The 25,966-nt window shown below is 32.2% G+C and overlaps 1 protein-coding gene across 3 annotated transcripts in view; it reads left to right on the top strand.

Annotated features, from left to right (window-relative positions):
- Ibtk (inhibitor of Bruton tyrosine kinase) overlaps positions 1-25,966 on the top strand; it is a 78,267-nt gene that overhangs the window by 19,807 nt on the left and 32,494 nt on the right. For 2 of the 3 annotated variants that reach the window (XM_063233129.1, XM_063233127.1), the window contains exons 5-20: positions 1,232-1,342; positions 2,523-2,693; positions 2,868-2,985; positions 3,067-3,247; positions 5,104-5,227; positions 7,244-7,421; positions 9,526-9,700; positions 10,945-11,547; positions 14,108-14,194; positions 15,195-15,277; positions 15,371-15,408; positions 15,837-15,933; positions 18,733-18,834; positions 20,342-20,459; positions 22,345-22,405; positions 22,915-23,036. In XM_063233129.1, the coding sequence (XP_063089199.1) occupies positions 1,232-1,342; positions 2,523-2,693; positions 2,868-2,985; positions 3,067-3,247; positions 5,104-5,227; positions 7,244-7,421; positions 9,526-9,700; positions 10,945-11,547; positions 14,108-14,194; positions 15,195-15,277; positions 15,371-15,408; positions 15,837-15,933; positions 18,733-18,834; positions 20,342-20,459; positions 22,345-22,405; positions 22,915-23,036 (2,369 nt within the window). The remainder of the gene's footprint in view (positions 1-1,231; positions 1,343-2,522; positions 2,694-2,867; positions 2,986-3,066; positions 3,248-5,103; positions 5,228-7,243; positions 7,422-9,525; positions 9,701-10,944; positions 11,548-14,107; positions 14,195-15,194; positions 15,278-15,370; positions 15,409-15,836; positions 15,934-18,732; positions 18,835-20,341; positions 20,460-22,344; positions 22,406-22,914; positions 23,037-25,966) is intronic. The other variant, XM_063233128.1, reaches the window with a different exon arrangement.

Here is a 25,966-nt window from a genome sequence, read left to right as displayed (position 1 = left end):
TTACACAAATTGGAGTTTTACTTTAAACTTTTTAAAAAGATTTTTGTCGTGCAGCTAAATGAGAGTGACCTTTGTGTTACCTTTTCTGTTTTAAATAGGCAGGTTGTATTTACAGAACTCTACAATAGTCTAAGGAAATATTTGAAGCTTATAGTTCAGTTAATAATTTTCTTGTTTTACAAAAGGCCTTAACTTTCTGGAAATGATTCCAGGATTTTTCTATTTGTTATTCATTGTTTTATATCCTAAGAAGTAGAAATGCGAATGTTTTTAAAAAAGTATTAAATAGAATAAGTGTAGTGAATATTAGATGCATTGAAAAATGCAAACTATGATCTCGTATTTAGGCATGTGAGTATAATATGTGCCTGTTTAAAACTGCTGTTGGTCTCCTGCTGTGGTCTTCTGATGATACAATTCAACTATTTCAGTGTTCATCCTTGTCTTCCAGTTTAGGCATATGTAAGTCTGGGGCAGGAAGGCTATTTGAAACGAAACAGATAAGGAGAAAGAAATGAGAAAGAGAAAAATTGAAAAATAAATACGAAGTTACTTAAAATCATGTAAAAATACAGATAAAAATCAGAGGTATAAAAAGGATATACTGCTTCCACTTATGTATAAATGACCTTATTACTTCCAAAAAATACTATTGAAATGTTTCTGCTATTTTTATTAATAATTCATGCCACAATCCGGCAATCATGCTTCATTCTTCATTCTGCTCAGTTCTTGCTGTTTGGTGTTTCATAAAATTGGAAAATAGGAGCTTTGTAATTGGAGACTCAAAGCTTACATTTTTCTTCATTTAACGCATAATTGCCTTCTTTGTTCGTTTAACACATAATTGCCTTCTTTGTCCCTTTTCCTTGTCAGTGATTTTAGACAATGTTATTTTATTTATATATTTTTTTGTCTTTTTGAAACAGGGTCTGGCTCTGTAGTCCAGGCTGGCCATGAACTCACTGCATAACCCAGGTTGGCCTTCAGTTTTTGGCAATTCTGCCTTAGTCTTCCTAGTTCTGGGATTACAGGAGTGCACTACCACACTTGGCTTTGGACAGTTTTAAATACAAAATTATATATTTTTTTATTTTTTTGCAGGAAATATAATGAATTCCTTTTACCCATCATCCTTTTGAAATAGTTAGCAATATTCTATTTCTTTCTTTATAAAACAAAGAATATTTTATTCAGACAAGTTTGATAATATTCTCTTCTTTTTCCTTAGGTGGTGCTTTGTAAATTTCATTCAGTGTTTCTGTCTCAGAAAGGGCAGGTTTATACCTGTGGTCATGGTCCTGGAGGACGTTTAGGCCATGGAGATGAACAAACATGCTTGGTAATTTAAATGTTTTTACACAGTTTAGTTAACTTCACTAAAACTTTAATAAATTGGAAATTTCAAATAATTGATTTTTGTCTCCCAACTCTGGGTAAAAGAGTATCCAATTGAAAATAGAGTAAAAAAGATGTCTATTTCCTGGTGTGTAATATTCAAATTAAGGAGTTTAGTTACAAAGTAAGAGTAGCAAAGGAAAATATTTTACTTATAACAAATATTGAGTCAGGAGAATATATAAATAATCATTACAATTATTTCCAGAATTAAGATTTAAAAAGGGAAAACTAATTGTAAAATACTTTTCTTGAAGTTATCTAGGTTTTTATTTTAATTTCTCATTAAATGTCTGTGGTCTAAAAGTTGAACCAATATTTTCACTGTGTAATCACAAAATTGTTTTTATGCCTCCTAAATTTAGTAGTAGTTGGAGGAAGCCTCGTTTACTACACATCAGAAAATTGACTCACAAGGTTATTTTTAGAATTTTTTTTAGAAGTCTGCTAGTACATTTACAGTCTATTAAAGCCTGCTTTAAAAAGGAGTTAGAGGTATATTGCCTTCCAGTTTTTTGAAAATTTATTGATTCCAGGCATTGTTTATGCTTTTCTTGCATTATTATCTGAAGTATCACAACAGCCCCATGAGGCATAGGCTTTGTGATCTTTATTTTATGTGTGTTACCAATGTTAATAAAGCATCATTTCTTGGTTGCCTAATTTTCAGAAGAGGAAAATGAGGTAGAAAAAAGTTATAAATCTCTTTAGGGTCAAATAGTCAGTTGCTGAAAATTTGAACTCAGGGCAGAGGATTCTAAAAGAAATATTCAGTTGTTTGTTGTGTTATTGAAAGAAAGCGTGGATTCCTTTTTTTTTTTTTAAACATGCTACTGCTTACTTTGAAGAGGTCTATCTTTTACTTTATAAATTTCCACTTGGTATATGGTAAGGACTTAAAGTCATTTATTGATGATTTTATTGGTATTTAGTGGGTTTATCTGTTTTGCTCATAAACCATTGACCGTATAATTTTACACTTCTCTGCCCTTTGCTGAAATACAAGATTTACCACTGATAGATGCAGCCATATGTCACTTACATCATTTGGATGTAGCATCATCAGATTCTACTTGCATTTTAATATAAATAATTCATAAAATAATGTTAATATTATATTATAGGTTCCCAGACTTGTGGAAGGACTGAGTGGTCATAATTGTTCCCAAGTGGCAGCTGCTAAGGATCACACTGTTGTGTTAACTGAAGATGGATGTGTTTATACATTTGGTCTAAATATGTTTCATCAGTTAGGAATTACTCCTCCACCTTCCAGTTGTAATGTGCCCAGACAGGTAAACCTCTCTCTTTTTTTTATTTTAAACAACAAGCAGAGTATTTGCAATAAAACCTATGTAGGCAAAATGTCATATTAACAGAACAACCTTTTTTTTCACTTACTTAACCTCATTTTCCATGGCATATATTTTAAAAGAGAAATTGAACATTTTTGTTGTCTTTTCGAATAGATGCAGGCCAAATATCTGAAAGGAAGGACAATTATTGGAGTAGCAGCAGGCAGGTTTCATACAGTGCTTTGGACTAGAGAGTCTGTTTACACAATGGGACTGAATGGTGGACAGCTGGGTAAGACATTTTTCATGACAGTATCTAATATCTAAATTGAGTTTTTAAAGCATTTTATGATTTGTTTGTATAATTTTTTAGGTTATTTACTAGATCCCAATGGAGAAAAGTATGTAACTGCTCCTCGTCAAGTCTCTGCTCTTCATCATAAGGACATTACTCTGTCATTGGTTGCTGCAAGTGATGGGGCAACAGTCTGTGTTACCACAAGAGGAGATATTTACTTACTTGCAGACTATCAGTGCAAGAAGATGGCATCTAAGTATGTGTATTTCTGTAAAAATAAACATCATTTTAGTAGCACAGTTTCTCCAGCAAATATATGATTAGCAGGTTTATGCTGTGCTCTGTGAATGTTAAATGAAAAAATTGAATAGGGGTTGGAATTTAGGAATTTTTGCCTTTGATTATTTTTGTCTTTTGTCAGCATCTAGTGAATACATGTAAAATTTTCTCATACATTGTAAAATAGTACTTTTGAATTCTGTTTAAATAGGACCATTTTTTTTCCGTTTTAATGTATCTGGTACATAGAATGATCATAATTGGTTTGTGACATTGTCATTACTGCTTCATCTGTAGCCTTTATGCATTATAATTATATTTTAAAAAATAATTGTATACCATCAAACTTGTATCCAGGCTGTGTTTAAGTCTAACTAGTGTTTTTTTTTTTTTTTTAATCTTTGAATTTGTGTAAGCTGTAGTTAACCTGAAAGCATGTTAGAATATGCAGAAAACCAGCAGTTAATTGAGTAATCAAAGTCAGAACAAAGAATCATGAAGTTAATTTTAAACATAGATGAAACTGCCAGTTGGATTTCCCTGTCTTTGGTTTATAAACTATACTAATTATGATCCCTGTGATTTCATTATGAATGCTGTAAGGAACAAATGCTTAAAAAGAATTATGAAGTATACATTTCAGTCTTTTATAGTTTATTTATTTGTATGTGGTTTGACAATAGTGTTTTACTACTCATATTCATTGTATTCTAAATTTTCATCTTTTATAGAAAAGTATTCTTTTCAGATTGTTTTATGAGTTTAGGTAATATTTTATTATGTTATATAATTTTAGTAATAAGTATAAATGCAGAGATAATTTTGCAGAAATACAGCTGATTCTAGAAAAGTATAGAAGCAATTGTGGGAAAAAATTCGTGACAGTAGCCCTCTAACTTTTAAGACAATTAGGGATTTAAATTTAAATGCCACAAAATAGGTTTTTGCACAGGTAAAAGAGGAGTTAATTTCATAAACAGATTACCACTCATGAAATTAATGAGCAGAAAAATAATAAACTTGTTTGTTACAGTTTATCATCTCTAACAGAAAGTTGATTTTGACATTATTGTAGATCATGATTTGGTTTCAGAAATTTGAAAACGTAAACATGTTTCCTGTCTCAAAACAAAAAATTTAAGGGGCCAACGATGTAGCTTAGTGTGAAGGGTCTGGGTTCAATCTCCGGTACTACAAAAAAGCAAAACAAAAAACCATCAAAACCTTTCCTTTATAATTCATTTATGTGAGTATAAACTATTCCATGTGTGCATGGTGAAAAGTATTTTGCTACAGATTGTTAATATATAATTTTAAGAATAATTTTTTCTTTAATATAAGCCATCTGAAAAGTAGGACACTCAGATATGCAAATAAAATGAAATCTTTGGCTAGTGGATGAGTTATTAATACTAATATTAATGACACATACTGGTGTATGTATTTAGAATTGGTCATATTTGAAATTAAGCATTTCTGTTTGATTTTGTAGTTTAAATTTTTTTTTTCTGTTAAAATAGAAATAAGAAAGTTATATTGTTACCAGTTATTTAGGTCTAAGTGAGTGTGTTGTGCATTAGCCAGTGAGGTTTAGGTATTTAATGTGTGTGTCTGTGTTAGCAGAGGTTTTGAGAGGGGTGGATTTGCCACAGAAAAAAATGGCTACTTCGCAAATAGAAAGGGGAGGCTGGGGATACCAGAGATCAAATCATTGTAGTTCATCTTTTATAACAGTTGCCTATTGGTTATTGTTTGAATAGTCATTTCTTTAAAATTAAGTTGGGATGTCTAAGAGAATATAATTTAATTTAGAATTTTTTTTTCCCCACTCAGACAGCTGAATTTGAAAAAGGTTCTTGTGTCTGGAGGTCGTATGGAATACAAAGTTGATCCTGAGCATTTGAAAGAAAATGGGGGTCAAAAGCTTTGCATTCTTGCACTGGATGGAGCTGGAAGGGTATTATATATATATATATGTATATATATTTTATGTAACAGTATAGTAGTATTCTCAGTTGACAGCTTTAAGCAACATGTTGCCACATTAGTCTTAATTTCTAATGATTTTGTTTCCCTGTTTTGACATCCAGTACTAATTAGTGACATCCAGTACTAATTAGTATTTCAGAGAAAATGTGGTGCTTAATCTATGTTACACACTATTGCTGTGTTAAACTATAATTCTAAAAATTTCCCTTTTAATTTTTAAAATGAAAATGAATTGAAATTTTTGGAACGAAGTGAGTATTGGTGATGTCAAATTGCATAGATAAAAGATACGTGGTGTCACTACTCTTAAATTAATAAACAGTAAGCAGGCAACATTACAAATTGTGTGCAGTTTGAAATTTTGTCCTAGATTGTTTTACACAAATATACTTATTAACATATACACAGAGATGCTATCCATCTTTATATATATGAAAGATGGTGTATTTCTAGATCACTAGTATATAAAGGATCGTACCTCTTTTAGAGTTTTACGTTTAGTTCCTTGTGCAAATATGTAAGTGTATTTCTTTTAATAAAATTGTTAAAGTATGTATTGAAATATATACTTAAAAGATGTTGATAAGTATATGTGTTTTAAATTAAATATTTAAATATATTTAAGTTTTTGAATACAAATGTATGTATATTTTTAAATTTTCAGGGATACTTAATATATACTATATATTACTAACATTGAAAAAATTGTAGTCTATGGCTAGAAAACATAGTAGCTTTCTGTTTTTTGCTTAGAAATAAAAACAAAATGAGAAAATTTTGTGAGGTTGTAAGAAATACTTTGAAATTTGACACTTTGGAATTGAAGAGTTAATCATAACAAATTACATTGGAGGCATAAATTCATTGGAGGCATAAATTTTACTGTCCTGGATAATTTTAATGCAGTAACCAGGTCATTTTTGTAGTTGGTTATGTCACTTTTTTTCTAAGATAGGGTCTCTCCTGAGTTGTCGCAAACTTGTTGTGTCCTTGCCATGGCATTCCAGAGCGCTGGGATTACTGGCATCTGCACCATGCCTGGCTTTAAATAACTCTTAAGTCACATTGGCAAATAGTGTGTTGTGGTTTAGTTTTTTTTTTTTTTTTTTAATTTGATGGTGATGGAATTAAACTTCTTAAAAAGATTGTTTTAATTTTTCAAATGCAGTCATACTTGAGTTGCTGCTCTGGATGAAGTGGATTGATCACTTAATATCTGTCATCTTTCAGCATTCTCTGGTGCAGTCTCTTCAGTAGTTCCCAGTTGACTTCTCAGGACTGCTAACGTTTGCAGAATCACTGGGAACTAATGAACTCTATGACAATTTTTCTATCTCTTAAGACTTTTAAAATTTTATGATTGAGTCTTATGATTAATTTTATGATTGAGTTTTGATTTTTTCCTTTTTGCGAAGTTTGGATTTGGTGATTTTTTTGTTTGTTTGTTTGTTTTGATACTGGGGATTGAACTCATGACCTATTTTGGTTTTTTTGAGCAAGAGTCTCATCATGTAATTCAAGCTGGCCTTGAACTCACTTTGTAGTGCAGGCTGGCCTGGAGCTCACAGCGCCCTCCTGCCTTAGCCACCGGAGTGCTGAGATTATAGGCTTATACCCTCACGCCTGGTGGTGAGTTGTTGTTTGAAATAGGTGACGACAACAAAACTGACATCTAGTTATTAGCTTTAAGATTTTGTTTGTCTGTAGCACTGTTACCGATTTATTTTCCCCAAACAAGTTAATATGCAAAATTATTTTGACAGGCATATCCTTGAAATTTTTATGTTTCACATTTGCTTAATATACTTTGCTAAACGAAAGTTTTTTTTTAAAATCATGTTTACTTTTTTAGTGTGTATTTTCTGTGGAAGAATGAACATTGAAATGTCATAGAGCTTTTATTTTGGCAGTACTATTTTTTAATGTCAGATTTTGAGTGTTCCGATGCTAAACTGTTTTATGTCTCGGTGTAATTTGGCTTTAGGTATTTTGTTGGCGGTCAGCCAGCAGTTCTCTGAAACAGTGTCGATGGGCCTATCCACGGCAGGTCTTCATTTCTGATATTGCTTTAAGTAGAAATGAGATTCTATTTGTCACACAAGATGGAGAAGGATTTAGAGGAAAATGGTTTGAAGAAAAAAGAAAGAGTTCTGAAAAGAAAGGTCAGTTCATATATGTGGACAGAATATAAAAGTACCTTTCTGTTACCTGTCAACTTCACAACTATTGCTAGGGTTTCCCCTTAAACATTTATATGTTTATCTTTAATTTAATACCTGTCTCCTGTTAGACTATAACTTCATTGATGGCAAAGGATATGACATTCCACGCTATCCTTAACATTTCCTTATTTCTTGGTACATTGTAATTTCTCATTAAGTGATCTGTTGAGTGGATACATATATGATGAAAATATATATGAAGAACATTTTTGATTACTCAGAATTATAAACATACTTTCAAAACCGTAAAGCCTTAAAGGAACTGGTAGTAATTTGTTAATGTACTGTGTGGTATTTTATTTCTTTACATATTCTTCAAGTCTGTAAACATTTAAGGTAAGTTACTGTGCCAGATAATAGGGCAAAGTCGTAATGAAAAAAAATATAAGATGAGCTGCTGTTCTCAGGCAGTCACCAGCTTTGTAGGGGCAATAGACAGGTGTATAAATATTTACAGTTCACTGAGACAGATGCTCATGTGTATGTCCTTCCCTCCCTCCCTCCCCCCTCCCTTCTGCTTCCCTCCCTCCCCCCTCCTCCCTCTCTTCCTTCCACCCCCCCCCTCTCCCACCTTGGATCCCTCCGTCTCTCCAGCTATCCATCTTTCCTCCCTCCCTTACTCCTTTCCTGCTTTCTTTCTTGCATTGTTTCCTCTCCTTCCTTTCTTTGTACTGAATATTAAACTCAGGAATTTGCACAGGCTAGGCAAGCACTCTTCCACTGAGCTAAATACCTAGCCTGTTTTCATTCTATTTTGAGGCAGGATTTGATTAAGTTGCTTGGTCTTGCCTTTAGTTTGGCAGTCTTTCTGCCTCATCTTCCAGAGTAGCTGAGGTTGTAGTTGTGTACCACGTCATCTGGCAGTAAGTTTTTTGAGAGTGTAGAAACTAGAATAAGTGTTGGGGGAGGATTAGTGAAACTTCCTCAGACCGAAATAGAATTCGAGAGAAGAACTAGAACACAGATTGATCTGTAAATGTTAGAAGTCTTTAGAATTGTGTCTTAGTGCTATGTAGGAACCTGGAACTGAACTAGTTCATGACCTTATACTCCTATATTTTTATCTTAGTAAGCAATTATTTTTGACATCCTATGCCTACATCTAATTAGGCATCTGGTACATTAATCTATATTGTCTTTTATTCTTTTTCTGGACTTAATATAGATGTTTTTGGATCTGAATTATTATTTTTTTTTAACTTTGTAAATTCTTCATACTGTAGCAAGAATTCTTTCTTTACATGTAAATTTCATGCATATGGGGAAGCACTATGTGCTTTTATAACCTTGATTTGACTGGTAAACATATGGTCACTTTTAATTTCTATTTTTCTTGTTAAATTGCATATGTAGTGAAGGCAAGGAAATGATTATATTATTCATTGCTGTATCATCATGGATAGACTGATAGTTCCTTTATCACAGTAGCACAGTATTGTCATTCATATATTTGCTGAATTAATACAAAAAAGGGAAAGGGAAGGACTAGATCAGTAGGCAGATTATGAAGACCTAAGGCTTATGTAGTTTTAATGCAAGTTGAGGAATTTTGAAAGCTAAGTCTGACTAGGTAATTTTTGCTGTAATATGAAAAATGTGTTTATTGAAAATGAAGAATTCATGCCTGACAGATAATTGACCCTCCAGAGGTTCTCCACAGCCAATACATGGTAAAAATATTGTGTCATATAGAAAGGGGAAGTAGTTCATTAAAAAGATTTAAGCACTACTAGTCTAATTATTTAAATATAAGATGACCCAAAAATTGCATTCTTTCATTAATTTTTATGAGATAATATCACAGGACATACAGAAACAACAGTTTTATTAATTTATTCAGTATAAGAATTGGTGCTTTCCTTGGCTAGTCAGTAGATGAATAAATGTATTTCCATGAGTGATGCTTGGGGTTAACTGTTACGTGGTTAATGTACAAGTTTATAAAAGATGTTTTCATGCTTTTCCAATTTTTTATTCCATTTAATCCTAAATCATTTTAATAGCTGTTACAAAGTCTTGATTAATGGTATTTTCTTTTTATCAGACATTTTATCAAATCTACATAATTCTTCGTCAGATGTATCTTGTGTATCTGATACAAATAGTGTGTATGAAAGAATCCGACTTGAGAAACTTACTTTTGCTCATAGAGCTGTGAGTGTCAGCACAGATCCAAGTGGATGTAACTTTGCAATCCTGCAGTCAGACCCTAAAACAAGGTACAACTGTATTTATTAAATTTCATTTTTGAAACTAATGATCACTTGGGTATTTTTTTTTTCAGTAGCTCCTGGTAAACATTTAATTGAAGAACTATTACAAAGTCTTTTAGAAACTTTAGAAAAATCATTATGTTGGCTAACTCAGATGTGCAGTTGGTTTTACTAAAGCTGATGTTGTTTGAAAGTACACGGAGGTACACATGGAAAATTTACCTTTAGTACTTTATAATGTCCTCTTAGTTCTCACATTCTGAGAAATGTATTTTAAATATTTCTTATGTGGTTTGCAAACATTTCTCACCCTTGAGTATGATAAGAATTGACAAGAAAAAGTGATGTGGAGCCATCTGTAAGGTAGAATCCCAGTACGGATATACTAACTCACATTGTTAGTATAGAGGTAAATAAAGAAATATCGAAGGTACTGGTGGAGAGAGAGAAATCTGGGAAACAGAGTGATCATCCCTCCTGGTTTGTCCAGGTCTGCCCCAGTTTACACGTTGAAGGTCTCATCTGGAAAATCCTTCATTTGAAAGTACATCGGTCAGGAGTTTGTCCTCCTGCTTGGTAAGGTGAAGTGTAGACTGGGAAGATGTGATTACATTCCTATCCTCCTGAAAGAACTAGGGCTGCAGACAGTTGTACATCTGTCTATTTTTACTTGAGTGTTAGACCTGTTCTTTGGTTAAGACATGAAGTAATTGCTCAAATCTTGTGCACTTTTTTTTTATTTGTAGAATAAAAGATATGTAAAAGAGGAATTATATGGAAACTTGACTTTTGACTAGTATTTAAATGTTTTTAGGTATATAATAATTTAAAAAAATATAATGAAATACCCATTTTAATTTATATTTTTTTCTAATATTTACTTACTGAAATAGCATTGCTTTCAATTAAGAAAAACTTTAAATTTTTTTTTTTTTTTTTCTGGTACTGGATATTGAACTCATGACCTTGTGCTTACCAGGCAGGCACTTACACTGCTGAGCTATATCTCCAGCCAGGAAAAATTCTTGACATTTTGCGTAAGAGAAAAAAAAAAAAAAGATAGTAAAAGCTTAAAGGTTGATATAATATGTAAGCCTTTGAGATATCCGTATGTTTTTGGAATTACCAAATTTAAAATTTTCTAAGTCCAGTTAATAATATGATTCATAAAACTTTTCAAGGGCATCAGCCAAGTCTGCCCTTTCCATCCAATTTGTTGAATGTAAAAATTATTTTTGTTTTATTTCTAGCCTTTATGAAATTCCAGCTGTGTCCTCATCATCCTTTTTTGAAGAGTTTGGCAAACTGTTGAGGGAAACAGATGAGATGGACAATATCCATGATGTGACATTTCAAGTTGGCAATAGAATCTTCCCTGCACATAAATACATTTTAGCAGTGCGTGCTGACTTTTTTCAGAAATTGTTTCTTTCAGATGATACAGCTTTAGACTTTCCAGATGTTTACAGGAAAGATGAAGATTCTGCAGGATGCCATCTTTTTGTAGTAGAGAAAGTTCATCCTGATTTGTTTGAATACATTTTACAATTCATATATACAGATACCTGTGACTTTTTAACTCATGGCTTCAGACCCAGAATACACTTAAGCAAAAAACCAGAAGAGTATCAAGATGCTCTGAATTCACAGAGGAATAAAATGAATTGCTATGAAGATGATAGTCAGAAGTTAACATTTGAAGTTTATAAGAGCAGTCCAACTCATACAATTAGTGAAAGACAGAAAAGCAAACCCAAATCTTTGAAAAAAGGAAAAAGTATTGGTGAAGATGATCCTGTAAGAATGTTGCAAAATGCTGCAAAAAAATTTGGCCTCAGTAATCTGAGTAGTAGGTATGACTTCTTACTATTTACCTTACACCTATCTCATTGAGTCTTCCTTTTAGATATGTTCCCTTTTTTCCTCTCCTACCCACTTCTTACCTTCTTCCTCAGTTTTTTCTGAGGGAAGCATGTGAATGTGTTCCTCTGTTTTCTGCTAGTGCCTTCACTGTGAGACTTCCTGGTTTGGACATTAAAGGATTGGAAAGTTATTAGTGGATTTCAGTTCCCTGTGTGGTATAAGTGTGTAACATTGTTCTTGAGTGACTGTTACAAAGATCTTTGGATTTAGAAAGATCTAAATAGTACCATATGTTTCTTAGCTCCAGCATTATAGGCGGAGATGAACTTTGTTTGCACCTCAGTTTTTTAATATATTAAATGTAGGAATAGTGCTGGGCATGGTGATGCACATCTGTAATCCCAGCACTCAAGAGGCTGAGGCAGGAGGATTGCCATGAGTTCAAGGCCAGCCTGGACTACACAGTTAGATTCTGTCTACAAACAAACAAACAAATAAAAACACAAGAAACAAAGATAATCACTTCAAATTACTGTTAAAACTTGGTAAGATAGCATGTGTACAATGCATAAGAATATCTTTTGCTTTTTAAATCAAATTCTTTGGTATCTACATTTTCCTTCCTTGCCCTCAGAGATATTATTTATCATAGTTTTTATTATTAGGAAATGCTGACATAACAGCGTATCCTACAAACACTATTTGAAAATCTTTGTAGAATAATTGAACAGGTTAAACTACTTTTTCACAATATTAAAGCATGTTGTAGTATTTGTGCCATGTATGTTATCACATAATCTGCAGTATCCTATATGTTTTATAGTGATGTACATTTATACATACCCCAATTGGAAATAGGGAATACTTTCTTGTCCTCTAATACAAGAGGACAAGAGGGGGCAGGTTTTGGGAGGAAAAGAAAAAGGATTATCATGTTCACTTTGTTCTATTTATTGGGATAAGGGATGATTTTTAAAAAGAAAAGCTTGCTTTCTGCTTCAAAGAGCTTTCCAAAGGGTGGGTTTCATTGTAATTACACATGAAGATGGATGGACGCTGTTCTGGCTTCTATCACTATTTGATTTCAAGGTAATACATGCTTTTCTGAAATCCAGTGTAGTAGGTCATTTAGGCATAGAGAGTCGTTGTTTTGTTGTTATTCACATATGAAAGGAACTGGCATTTTGGCTTCAAGAACAGATTTTTAAAAAAATCTTAAATCCAACTTGACTTTGATTTGAGTCTGGATTGATTACTAAAGAACCATTCAATAATAATGGCCTTGAATATTTAAACATTCCAAGAAACTGCAGTTAATTAGAGACTGATTTTACAAACTGTGATACATTAAGGTAATAAGAATTCCAAATCTGAATGCTGAGTTCAGAGCAAAATGTCAAATTTCTTCATTTTTGCCTTATCTATACAACACATGGTAATGATAAGAATTACATGACTATAGTAAGCAAAAAATATTTAGAGAACTCAGAAATTACTTTTTAATTAAATTTGCCACTTATTCTAGTTCAATAAAATGTTCATAAAGAAAATAACCACTTCCGGCTATAGATTAAGTTACATCATTGCTGTTCATAATTTAATGAGGATCAAAGTCTGTTTCCTTGGTTTAAACTTAATTATTTGTCTTAAAACAAGTTTTATAAGTTGAACATTTAGATTATTCCTTGAAAAATAAAAGCAGAAATTAAAATAATAGAAAGCTAGAAACTTCATTGATACATCTTGACAGATTTTGTTGTAGTTTTTAGTATTCAAAAAGTTTTTTCCATGCAGATTACCCTTTTGTAAGCATAGCACTGATATAAGAGTCTAGTTATGCACAGAAATTTTGCAAATTTTGGAAGTGGAAAACTCATTCTTTAGGGATCATATCTTGCCCCTTTTTTTTCCGATATCAAAGCTTTGTTTTTATTGACTGTCTTCCACCACTTTGTGGGATCCCATCTTCCCGTGTACGGTATCTGATGTGATAACAGTACCTACTTTCTTTATAGGTTTTGCACACTAACCTTGGTTTGACCTTTACCTTAGCTCTAGAAGCAGTAGCTGTAACTTGAAAACAACACTCACTTTCTCCTTTTTAAAGCTGTTCACGATAGTCTGGAAATCTTTACCTATAAAATCAAATTTATATACTAAAATCATTATAAAAATTAAAGTTGAGTTTCAAGTAAAAATTAACATACATTTCTGATGCACTGATTAAAAAAGTAAAAGACTGTTCCATGGCTTTGAGAGTTGTTTGTTTGTTTTTTCAACAATTTACCTTTTTTTTAGTACTGGGAATTGAACTTGGGGCCTTGCCAGGCAGGTGTTAAAGTAGGTCACCAGCCCTAATTTACGTTTGTCATCCTAATGAAATCGAAGTAGTTTGTTTTTAAACGTTTTTGGGCGTGTTGAGATGTTTTTCTAGGAGATAATATAATTATGTTCAAATGTAAGCTCATTTGTTGAATTTATCTTCTAAATTTATTTATCTTCATAGTAGAATATATCTGCCATTTGTTCATTTTTATCTTTCCTTGATAGGTTAGATGGAGTCCGATTTGAAAATGAAAAGATTAATGTTGTTGCCAGGAAAACTGGCAGTAAACTGAAACTGAGTCAAAAAAAATGGTAAGTTACAAAATAAAGGTGAAGTTTTAATTTCTAGGTTTTGGCACAAAAGTGTGGAGATAGAGCTATTTTACCACATACAAAGCAAAATGCGTGAATAGAAACTTTCTTAACTCTTGTAATCTTTTTCATTTCTGAAAATGTTGGTGATCTTGAAATAATGGATGAAAACATTAACTCAGTGAGACCCTGAAAGGGTTCATTTCTTCTCATTGAAGTTTATTTTTTCTAATTAAGAGAGTAATTTTTCATTTTTTATTTTTTCTTCCTTGAATTTTGTATTTCGCTATAAGGAGAATTTAATGTAGACCCAGACCATTCTAATTATATATTTTCATCATTATGCTTATTTTCTTTAATTTCGATTTTCCAGGAGTAGATATACTATTCTATTTGTGATTAAAAGTTTTGTGTTACGTACTTGTATTTTGTGGGTAAAAAGATTTGGAGAAATACAAACTGTGGAAGTGTCTATGCTGTTTGGTACCAGACAGATTGTACAGATAAATAGATGAAAAAGCTTTTAAAATCATACTTTAAATATTAATACCTTGTAAGAAATAGAAAAGAAAACCAGAAGACTTTGAATGTATGTACACTCAGTTTTCTTTTCAAATGCTGCCTTTCTTTTAAGACTCATTTTTTCTGATGGGGAAGAAAATAGTGCTCTATTTGCTTTCTCCACGTCCTGTATTCTCTACCCCTTGCTTGTCTGTCTGTCTGTCTTTCTGTCCCTCTTTTCTTTCATGACAGGGTCTTGTGATGTAGTTCAGGCTGACCTTGAACTCACTCTGTAGCCCAGGCTGGCCTCACAGCAGTCCTTCTGCCGAGGCCTCCCGAGTTCTAGGATTGCAGGCATGTGCCACACCATGTCCAGCTCTATGACTTTAAATAAAAGAAAAAAAAAAAAAAACTAAAGTTAAGCCAAGTTTTATAACAGATTTGCTAAATACATGAAGAAATCACTCTTGCTTCAATTAAACTTTTTTTTTTTTTAAAGTTCCTTTCTATGTGATGTGACCATGAAATCAGTGGACGGAAAAGAATTTCCTTGTCACAAATGTGTTCTTTGCGCTCGACTTGGTAGGTAGACTTTATGTTTGCTGCTGACTCATTTGTTTTGGTATTATTTCACTATCATTGTTGCCTTGAGCTTTTTTTTTTTTTTTCTTTCAGAATATTTTCGTAGTATGTTGAGTAGCTCATGGATTGAGGTAAGATTCAGTTAGAAAGCACTTGGGCTAGTAATTATGCTTCTTTATATTTTAGGGAAATTATATGCTGAAGAAATTTGGAATTCGATCTTGATGTTTTAACTCAGCTTTTCATTTATATTGAACTTACATTTATGTGTAAACTTGTTGGAAAATAGCAGCATTTAGAAGTTAAAATTACTATAGTTACCTAAATAAAACATTTTTCCACTAAGAAGTATATTAGGAAAATAAGTATGCGGTTTTTTAGATTGTTTCTGTATTTTTCCAAAATTAAATATACTGTTTTACTTTAGCTTTGTGTTTTATGTTTCATATTTTCCTTTGATGTTACTTACCATTCAAAATTTTCATATTTGTAAGTCAAATTAGAAGATAGTATTTTATCATTTAAAATTACTTATTTTACTTTATTTTATTTTATTAAGGCTTCCAGTTGTGCAGCTCTGGAAATGCCAATACATTCTGACATACTGAAAGTTATCTTGGACTACCTCTATACTGACGAAGCTGTGGTGGTGAAAGGTAATAAGAGTTAGCAAGCTTTAGGTATTTCAGCTATGTGGAGTAATGCTAAATTAGCATGAATTTTAATTTCTACTTGTGAGCTGTGAGGGACTTAATTTAGAATGAGCATTAGAGATGACTGGTAACTGTAAAAGAATAAAAAGTTTTCATGCCTCTTGAACTCTTAAGAATTTTATGTAGTGTTTGGAATTAGATGTTGTAGAACCATGTCCAGCTGCCTCTATGACTGAGTGAATGATTTGACAGCAGACACCATAGGGTTTTTGTTTTTTTTTAATGCCCGAGGATTGAACTCACACCTCATGTTTGCCAAGCAGGCACTTAGGCCGCTGAGCTAAACCCCAGGCAAGATAATAGTTTTTGTTGTTGTTGTTGTTGTTTTATAATAGTTTTAACAAGTTCTTTCTTGCCAAATGTCTCCCCTTGTAATAACATCAGAAGTTAAAAGAAATACATTAAAAATTGAAAAAATTGAAGTAAAATTCATGAAGAATTGAAGATACTGAAGAAATGAAGAGACTATTAATGTGCTTAGTCTGGTAAACTGACATATGTTAGTTGCAGGTACTTTTATTGGAATGATACTGAGTGTTCTGTGGTACTTAACTTTACCATAGCTGGAGACTGAGGATAGCCAGATGGAAAGACCCTGTTCTGTATTCTTGTGGAGAATAGAATCATATAACTAAAGAGGTACGGTTCAACAGAATAGGTGTCTAAAAAGTAGGTGCATAATTGAGATGTTATTTACAGATCCCAAAACTCATTTCTTTTTATTTGTTTGTTGGTTTGTTTTTTGAGATAAAGCCTTCATTATGTAGTTCAGGCTGGCCTTGAACTCACTAAGTAGCCCAGGTTGGCCTTGAACTTGCAGTAATCCTGCCACAGTCTCCCAAGTGCTGGGATTACAGGAGTGTGCCGCCACCACTTGACAAAATTAAGTATCTTTTTGATTTAAGTCTTGTATTCTGAGTAACTATTAAGTAACTATAGTAGTTACTATAGTAAATTTTTAAAAATTTAAATATTAACCATAGTTTTGATCATTCCTCATGTGTACATTGTGAAATGTTTGCCACATCCAAGCTAATTAACATATGCTTCACCTTAACTTCTACGTGCGAGAGAGCACACTTTAGATCTTACCTAGCAAATTGCAGGTATGCCTCATTATTATTAACTATTAATTGTCACCATGCAGTATTAGGTCTCCAAAACTTATTCTTCATATAATTCCAAGCTTGTACTCTTTGTTCAGCATCTCTACTTTTACCACTTCTGAACCCCTGGTAATCACTTTTGTAATTGTATTAATGTTAATTTTTGTATATTTTATTGTATAATTTATTGTATATTTTAAGAATCATACTTCTTGGGGACCAGGGATTTAGCTCAGTGGCATAATCACCTGCCTGGCAAGTGCACGGTTGTGAGTTCAATCCCCAGTACCAAAAAAGGGAAAAAAAAAAAGCAATGCTTAAGAATCGCACTTCTTTTGAGTATGTGTATGTAGAGGTTCTGACACCATTTGTTGAGAAGACTTTTATTTCCCTATTCATTTACTTTGGCACTTTGGTAAAAATCAGTTTACCTAAATATAAGGTTTTATTTCTAGCCTTTCAGCCCTCTATGCTCTTTATGCCAGCACTATACTTTTTTTTTTTTTTTGGTACCAAGGATCAAATTCATGACCTTGCACTTGCCAAGCAAGCATTTCTGCCATTTGCGCTAAACCCCCATTACCATACTTTGTTATAACTATTGTGTTGTAATATGTTTTAAAATTTGTATACATGAAATTTCCTACTGTTTATTTTTTCAAGATAGTTTTAGTTATTTAATTCTTTTGCATTTTCATATGAATTTCAGGGTATTTTGTCAATTTCTGTAAAGAAGGCAGCTAGAATTTGACTGGGGTGATGCTGAATCTGTAGATGAATTTGAGGATTATTGCCATTTAAACAAATAGTTTTTAAAAATGAGGGAGAGATGGCTATTGGGAATGGCAAAATGAAGGTCTAAATTGACAAAAATTGGGAACTCTGCTATGTTTAGCCAATAAAATTAATAGCTCAGGTAAGATTGATTAACTTGGGAACAAATGGAGAGGCAAGTCACATAGAAAGCGGCACTTTTAGAGATCAGTGACTCTGTAAAGGCTGGGGATCTTGACTCCTGGCTTCTCAAGGTGATCCAGATTTAATCCCTAAGGATTATACTTAGGGTGTGGCTGCATTTGTTTTGCCTTCTGTTCCAAGATCTGGCTCACAGCAAGAGGTGTGTGTGTCCTCCAAGGTCACCAGACATCTGGTCCTCCGTGCTGGCTTCCTTGAGGGCTGCCTATAATATTTCTAACTAGCTCAGCTGCCTGTAACAATTTCCTCTATAAAAGCAATGAGAAGACTACTAAAGATTATCAAAATCATTGTTTTCAGAATTTTAAAGAGCAACCAAAGTCTTTCAATAACTAAGGGTTAGTTTACTTAGTGTGCTTGAGTATTTGGCAAAAACAGTGAGATTTGGCACATTGTAGTCCTTTAGTTTGAAATCACCATCTCATGTACACTATTTTATAGTTTCAATGTGAGTATTTTTTTGGTGTTATCTTTCTCACCTTCCTCCCTAAAAGGTGGAAATAGTTTGATGTATTTAAATGTTTGCCATAGTTCCCATTCCAACATGTAGAAATCATCATAATTCTCTTTTCTTAATGTCTTAGTTCAGCTTTTTTTAGCTAAGTGTAATAATTATAAGAGTAACAGAATGCTTTCTTTTTTTCTTTGTTTCCTTTTTTAGAATCTCAAAATGTGGATTTTATTTGTAGTGTTCTTGTGGTGGCCGATCAGCTTCTCATAACTCGACTGAAAGAGATTTGTGAAGTAGCATTAACTGAAAAACGTGAGTAATTTTGAATTAAAATATTGATGTGTTTTCAGATCAATTTAGGATTACTTTCTGAGTTTATCATTCCATTAATACCTTTGGCACCACAAAAGATGTCCAACATTTAAAATACTGCATGCAGTCATTTGTAAGCATATCCTTAAGTCAGAAATATGTGAAGGTATATAATCTTAGATGTGATTTTTTATTGAAATATCATAAGACCAGGAAGAATGAACATGGTTTTAAATTTATTTGGGAATTCAAGAGTCAGAGTTTGAAAGTTTATCCTTGTAGTAATATTTTCCTATAGAAAAAAATTATCTTCTTCAAGTTTAGATATAGATATTTTTAATTTGTTTACTTTAGAACAAAAACTTTTTTCCCAAATCTAATATGCCAGTTTTTTGCTTTCTAGTTTTATGATTGTTTTGCTTCATTAGCTTCAGGAAGTATAATGGGAGTCCTGTCCAGTTTCCCTCATTTGTTTGTGCATGCTAGGAGTTTGCCTAGCTGTAGCATGTTGTTTATTCAATTTTAAGCAATGTGGACCATCTTCTTATTGGTTATCATAAAAATGAGGCCCTGACTTGCTTTTAATAAGAAAATATTAAAGTATAGGATACAGCATACAGCAGATATAAGATACATAAATAGGTGATATTTTTTCTTGTTCAGTTTATTTTTCTGACTTCAAAATTTTTTCCTTGCCTCTGCAGCACAATTGCCTCTGTTTATGAATATTTTTATCTTCCTAGAACCTAACAAAAGAAGAGTGCTAGAGACGTTTGGTCTCTGCTTATTGGGCCATGTACAGATCTTTGTTCCCAGTTAAATAGCCCTAGGGATAGTTTTATAAGACTCAGTTTTATTATTTCGGTGAGATCTTTTTATTAATAGTTAAAACTTAGGAGTGAAGTGACAACCATTTTAGACGATAGTTGAAACTTTTGACAGACTACAAGAATGAAAGAAAATAGAAATGGGAGAATTCAGTTGTAGAAAGCTGCTCCTCTGTTAGCAGGGACTTAGAGTGAGCCAAAGCATAAAGAGGTTGAAAGCTGTGTTTACATGTCCTGTAACTAAAATGTGCTAGCAATGTCTTTAGCAAAATAGGATACTAATGCATAAACTCACTAGGATTGTAAAGCACAGTATATCAGATGGTAAGATTTAATGTATTTCTTAACTATGTACATAAACCCATTTTAATTGATAAATCATTAATACATTTTATTAGAATTATTTCTCTAGTCTTAATATCTTTTAGTTTCTTGGAAGAGGGAATAATTTCAGAAATAAAAAGATTCATTAATAATTAAAGATATTCAGAAATTATTAGGTAGAAAATTGTCAGTTCTTATGTGTAAATTTTATATTTACCTCAGTATGTTATTTTTGGTAAGAAAACACTATTTTTCTTATTCTAACATCCAAATTATAACTTACAACTTTAGAAATCAGCACATTCATTTGTTATCATAACACGCCTTTTGTCTAATTTTGCAAATTTTTCTTTTAGTTACTCTTAAGAATGCGGCGATGCTACTGGAATTTGCAGCAATGTATAATGCTGAACAGTTAAAACTGTCCTGTTTACAGTTTATAGGACTGAATATGGCAGCTTTACTTGAAGCAAGGTTGGTTGAATGCATGCATTATAAGGTTTTCTACAAAACTATAATAGCAGATATGCCAGTAATTTAAAAGTGAATAATAAATGTGTACCTGGATGCAAAAAATTTTACAAATGCTAATGATTTAGTAGTTATAGACATACTAGAATTAAAAGGGTCTTAGAAATTTTTAAAATGTTTTTAGCAATGATTATTTTAATGAAAATTTATGCATACTTTAAATAAAAGGTCAGACTATTATTTTTATTCACTCTAAAGTCAGTAGTAAGAAAAATGAAGATATTTTGGTGATGTTTAAGATTAGAACTTTTGCTGGCAGTTTCCATTGTGTTTTTATCATCCAGTTTATATTTTTTAATAGTGATAATGACTAATATTTCCTGCATACTATATATATGTACCAGGCAGTTTTCTATACCTGTCATACAGATTAGTCCATCAAATTTTCATGAAAACCTGTGCAGTAGAATCTGTTAATAACCTTGTGTTACAAATGAAAAATCCCAGGAACTTTTTTCTTTACTGTCATGGCATTGAGGGGAATGTTTGAGAAAATCTTAACCTGTGTAGTTTTTGTAAACTATGTACAGCTTTTTAATTATCTTTTCAAAGTCAGTATGATTTTTAAACTAAATTCCAATACATGAATGAAATAAAGTGTTCCGTTTTTTTTGGTAGATAATCATTAATAGATTTTTAATTGTGAATAGGGTTCAAATTAGGAAAAAAAACTTTGCCTTTAAAGACTTTATTGTTTTCTGAAAAACACTTTTAAATGCAAATTAATATTGTAAGATATTAGACACTATTATTTTTAAAACACCTTAGATTTCTAAATGGCTAGGTTTTCAAATAAATGTAGTTTCCTTGCTGACATTACTTTCGTAATTCTGAACATAGCAATTTTATTATTCTGTATTGCCAAATTAAAGTCATTCAGTTTGTCAGATAACAATCAACTAAAAACAAAAAATTATTAACTAAATCTAAAATACTACATTGCGGAATGATATGTCATTGGTGTTCAGCTATTATAAGAGAAGATAGGTATGTCACCTGAGCCACTTGTGAATAGCACCTGCTGTCATAATTCAACATGAATAGACATGTACCACTTAAAGACTGTACAAATTTAGCTGTTCTTTTTTGAGGGGGGTTAACTTTGGTTAATATATTGCATATTGTTACTTCAGAATTAGATGTTGGGGGTACAAAATCCAGACGCAAAAGTGATCAATCAAACAATGACAGCACAAACTGTACTTTTTGATGAACCCAAGAGAGATTAGTAGTATAGTTATCTATCTAAATACATTTATATATGAAATCTAACTGCTCTTGACTAGATTTACATTTTCAATGATGCCTTAAAATACCTATTTGGAACCCGAGAGATCCTTGAACTCTGTCTTAGATACAGCCGATCTGGTCCAAAGTTCATGTTACCGATGAATATATTAAGGCCAGAGAAATAAGAGTTTTAAGGTCATAAAGGTAATATTTTAGATAGAATCCAGATACCCTGATATTTAGGTTGTTAATCTAGGATATAATATTTCTTAGGAAAAGTCTATAATTTGTGAAAAATTAAGGTTGAAAAATAAATCCCTGGTTTTTCATCACAATAAAAATGCTTATATACTTACTCATAACATTTTCTTGAAGTTTTTTTGACAGTACTTTGTTTACTGTTTACATAAAATAAGTGCTTGCTACTTACTTGAAATAAATAAGTATTTCCAAAATGGATATGTAGCTAGCATATAGAAACTTGCAAAATAACTGTGTTACTTATTTGGCAATGCTAAGTATTTTTACATATTTGAAAATTTTGATGGCTATTAAATCACTTGATTATTAAAATGGAGTTTTATTTCCTGTTTTTTAGGTCTCTTGATGTTTTAAGTGATGCTGTTTTGAAGGATCTTTCGGTATTTTACCGAAAAATGGTAAGAGTTTATGTTTCTTCCAGTGAAAATTTCAGTGGCTGTAATAGTACCATTTAAAGCAGGGTAGCAGAGCAGATTTCTCAGTGGAATAATACATTAGGCTTTTTTAGAAATGAGGATGTATAATTTGAAAATTAAAGGTGATAAATTAATATCTATTTTTATTACATCATCAATGAAAGTTACTGAAAATTGCAGTTTTCTTATTTACTAAAGGTCAAGACAGTGCAGAAACATGAGTTCATATGATTCCTAAGAAATAAATTAATCCATGTGTAATAATAAAGTGGAGCTTTTTTAAACTTTTTTTTTTTTTTACAATTTTATGAATATACTTTTTTAATGACTAAGTAAATTTTCTTTTTGTATTGTAAATTTAGGAAGTCATTAGATATTCTAGACCTTTTCTAGTTAATGTACCCATTCACTAAAAACAAATAAAATATCTTATGTTTTCATATAATTTGCGTAATTTTGTATTTAAAAGGTGACATCTTTAAATTCTGTAGATTCCAGCAATGGAAAGAAGAATCATTACACCCTATCAAGATGGACCGGATATTAGTTATTTGGACATAGAAGATAGTGATACCTTTTTGAAAGAAGATATAAATATGGAACAAAGTTATTCGTAAGCTGTCTTGCTTCTTTTCTTTGCAATCTTTCCTTATTTTTTCTCTTCCTCCAAGTCTTAGACACTTAACAATTTTGTATTAATGTTGGAAGAATAATTTAGGGAATATATATTTATGTTCCTTCTTAGGCTTGGTGTAATACAAAAGTGCAGTAAATATATAGTATTCTTAAGTTTCAGAAACTTAAATAACATAGTCTTTAGGCTAACTGTATTGGGTTAAGTAAGTGCATTACTTCCCTGCTTCCCAGAATCTACTGAGGTTACTCTAAAGTTTAAATGAGCATATTATACCAGAGCAAGAGAATAGAAAAGGAACAAAGAGTAGATGGGAGATTAGAAGCTGGCAAATAGTTACTGAGTAACAATAACTTAGAAATTTTGAAAATGCTCAATTACTAGTTATAACAGGTTTATGAAATATGAGGTGAGTATTTGGCTGAAAGGAGCATCAGATGCCTGATACCTCCAGAACCTTTCCTAAACCCCCATCAGCCAAGTATTTGCCCCTCCTCTGACTCACAGATTATAGAGACGTACCTTCTACAGAGTATGAATTAGAGAAATTTTAGAGAGTAATTCAGCAACCAAAAATGAGATACTAATTTCAAAAGATGTCACTAGAGAACCTATTTCAAAGGTTGATATGATCTACAATGACTGACCCTAGGGAGTCCCTCTACAAACTACTCCAGTTTTTACTGATCCCCATATAGTGAGTTACCATGTGAGAAGCCTTGTGGAGAATTTCTGATTAGCATTTCAGGTTCACTTACCAGTGGGTTACAGAATAGGTTTCCTTCTTCTTGGTAACTTGTCAAAGTAAAATCTTTGGATGTTTAAGTCATTTACTATATTTAATTAACTTACTGTGTGCCTCACTGGAAAACTGCCCTTTGGTTCCAGAGATACTCTTCTTTGATTTTAACTTTTTTTCTAGTGTTTGGTAGTATTTGGGATACTGAAATTTACATATATCTCTTAGACATATGATATTATTTTAATAAAATTATTGATATAAATCATTCTCTACAAAATTATAGTATTCATAACTGACCCATTATAAGTAGATAAAATATATGATGGAATCTAATTTATAGATAAAATAAGATAGCTTTGGCCTTCACAGATGTTTTATTTGCTCTTCCCTAATGAATAGCACTTAATTCAGGAAATTAAGCATTCTCTGAAATGGTTTAAAAAATAATTAGCAAGTATTTCTAGTTTCAGGTCATAGTTAATATAAGTTTTTCATGTGGTGGTCAGGATGTTGTTCAGCATTTCTCACTTTGTGTTGGCCCAGCTGTATGTTACTATACTTTCATTGGTGTACCTGAGGGCCTGTTTGCCCTTGGAGAGTTTGTGGAGCTCCACTGCCTACCACTTATATGCAGCAAAGCTACACACCACCTGTGCAAACTTGATATGCTTGGTGATTTGCCCACGGAGGCCACTGTGGTTTGGCCTACTGTTATTTTTGGTTACCTGTGGTCTTTGTTAAGATCCAGGGCCTTGAGATTAACACAGAGCTATGGCTGCTGCTCTTAAATAGTTACCATAGCAAAAAGCTCTGTTCTACTTTTCAAAATATGTATTTTCATGCATACTATCTTGTTTTTATCTGTCACAGAAATGAGAGGGTTAGAACAAGTAATAGTATCATTGGCCTACATAAATTAATATAGCAGCTGCCTCTCTGTCATGGTTTCAGTTAACCAAATTTTTTTTTTTAATTTTAAAAACAAAACAAAAGATAGAAATGGTACAGAATTTCAAAAATATAGCAGGAAATTAACACTAGATAATATATTGCATATTACAATCTTAGAAGTAGTTATTCAGGTTACAGGATTTAGGCGTAAAAAAAAAACAGTGAGCACAGTTCTTTTCAATGAACTTACAGAGATTAGTATAGTTATCTATCTTGTATGTATATACATATATGCATGTTATGTATACCTATATACATAGTCTTTCCCCTTCTTTTCCCCCTTTCCCTATCCTAGTTGTTTTCTCATTTTGAAAGCAGTTTCCTTTTTCATTTTCACAATATGTGTTGTACATTTTTAATCTTATTACTCCTTCTTTTTTTTAACACTAGGGAGACAGTATATTTCACATGTCAATTTGATTTATTTCATTCATGAATATGATCTCAAGTTACATCCATCTACTTGTAAAAGTCTCAAGTTATACTTTATAGCTGAATAACACTTCATTGTATAAAAATACCACACTTTGTATCCATTCCGTGGTCAATGGGCATTTAGGTTGTTTCCAAGATTTAACTGTTACAAATTGTGCTGCTATAAACCTGGGTGCACATGTACTGCTTTGGTATGATGTTTTCAGTTCTTCGGAGAAAATACACAGAAGGAGAATAGCTGGATTGAATGGAACCTCCAATTCTAGTGTTTTGAGGAATGTACACTGCTTTCCATAATGGTTATACCAGTCTACACTCCCACCAACAGTGGAGAATTGTTTTTTGTTCCCCATATTCTGGTCAACATTTGTTAATGGTTGATTTTTTGATGGCAGCCATTCTTTCTGGAGTGAGATGGAATCTCAGAGCTGTTTTAGTTTATGTTTCTTGAATGACCAGTGATGTTGAACATTTCTTCATGTATTTATTTGCCATTTGTATTTCTTAATCTGAGAAGTGTGTGTTCGTCTCAGATACTCACTTTTGGATTGGATATTTGAATTTGAGGGGCCTGATGTTTTAAATTCTTTATATGTTTTGGATAGAAGTCCTTTGAGGGACAGTTGGTTAAAATTTTTTTCCACTCTGTGGGTTGTCTTTTCACTCCGTTGGTGATTTCTTTTGAAGTGCAAAAACTTTTAAATAGGATGAGATTCCAGTTACTGATTCTTTGAAGTACTTCCTATGTGATTTTCATTTCATTCATGAAATGTTTGCCTAC

The sequence above is a fragment of the Cavia porcellus genome, unplaced genomic scaffold (assembly GCF_034190915.1).
Source record: "Cavia porcellus strain 051 isolate PalLab524CR breed Dunkin Hartley unplaced genomic scaffold, mCavPor4.1 scaffold_22, whole genome shotgun sequence".
In the NCBI taxonomy this organism is placed as follows: Eukaryota; Metazoa; Chordata; class Mammalia; order Rodentia; family Caviidae; genus Cavia; species Cavia porcellus.
The sequence above is the reverse complement of the archived record's forward strand: the minus strand, read 5'-3'. Positions and strand labels throughout refer to the sequence as shown.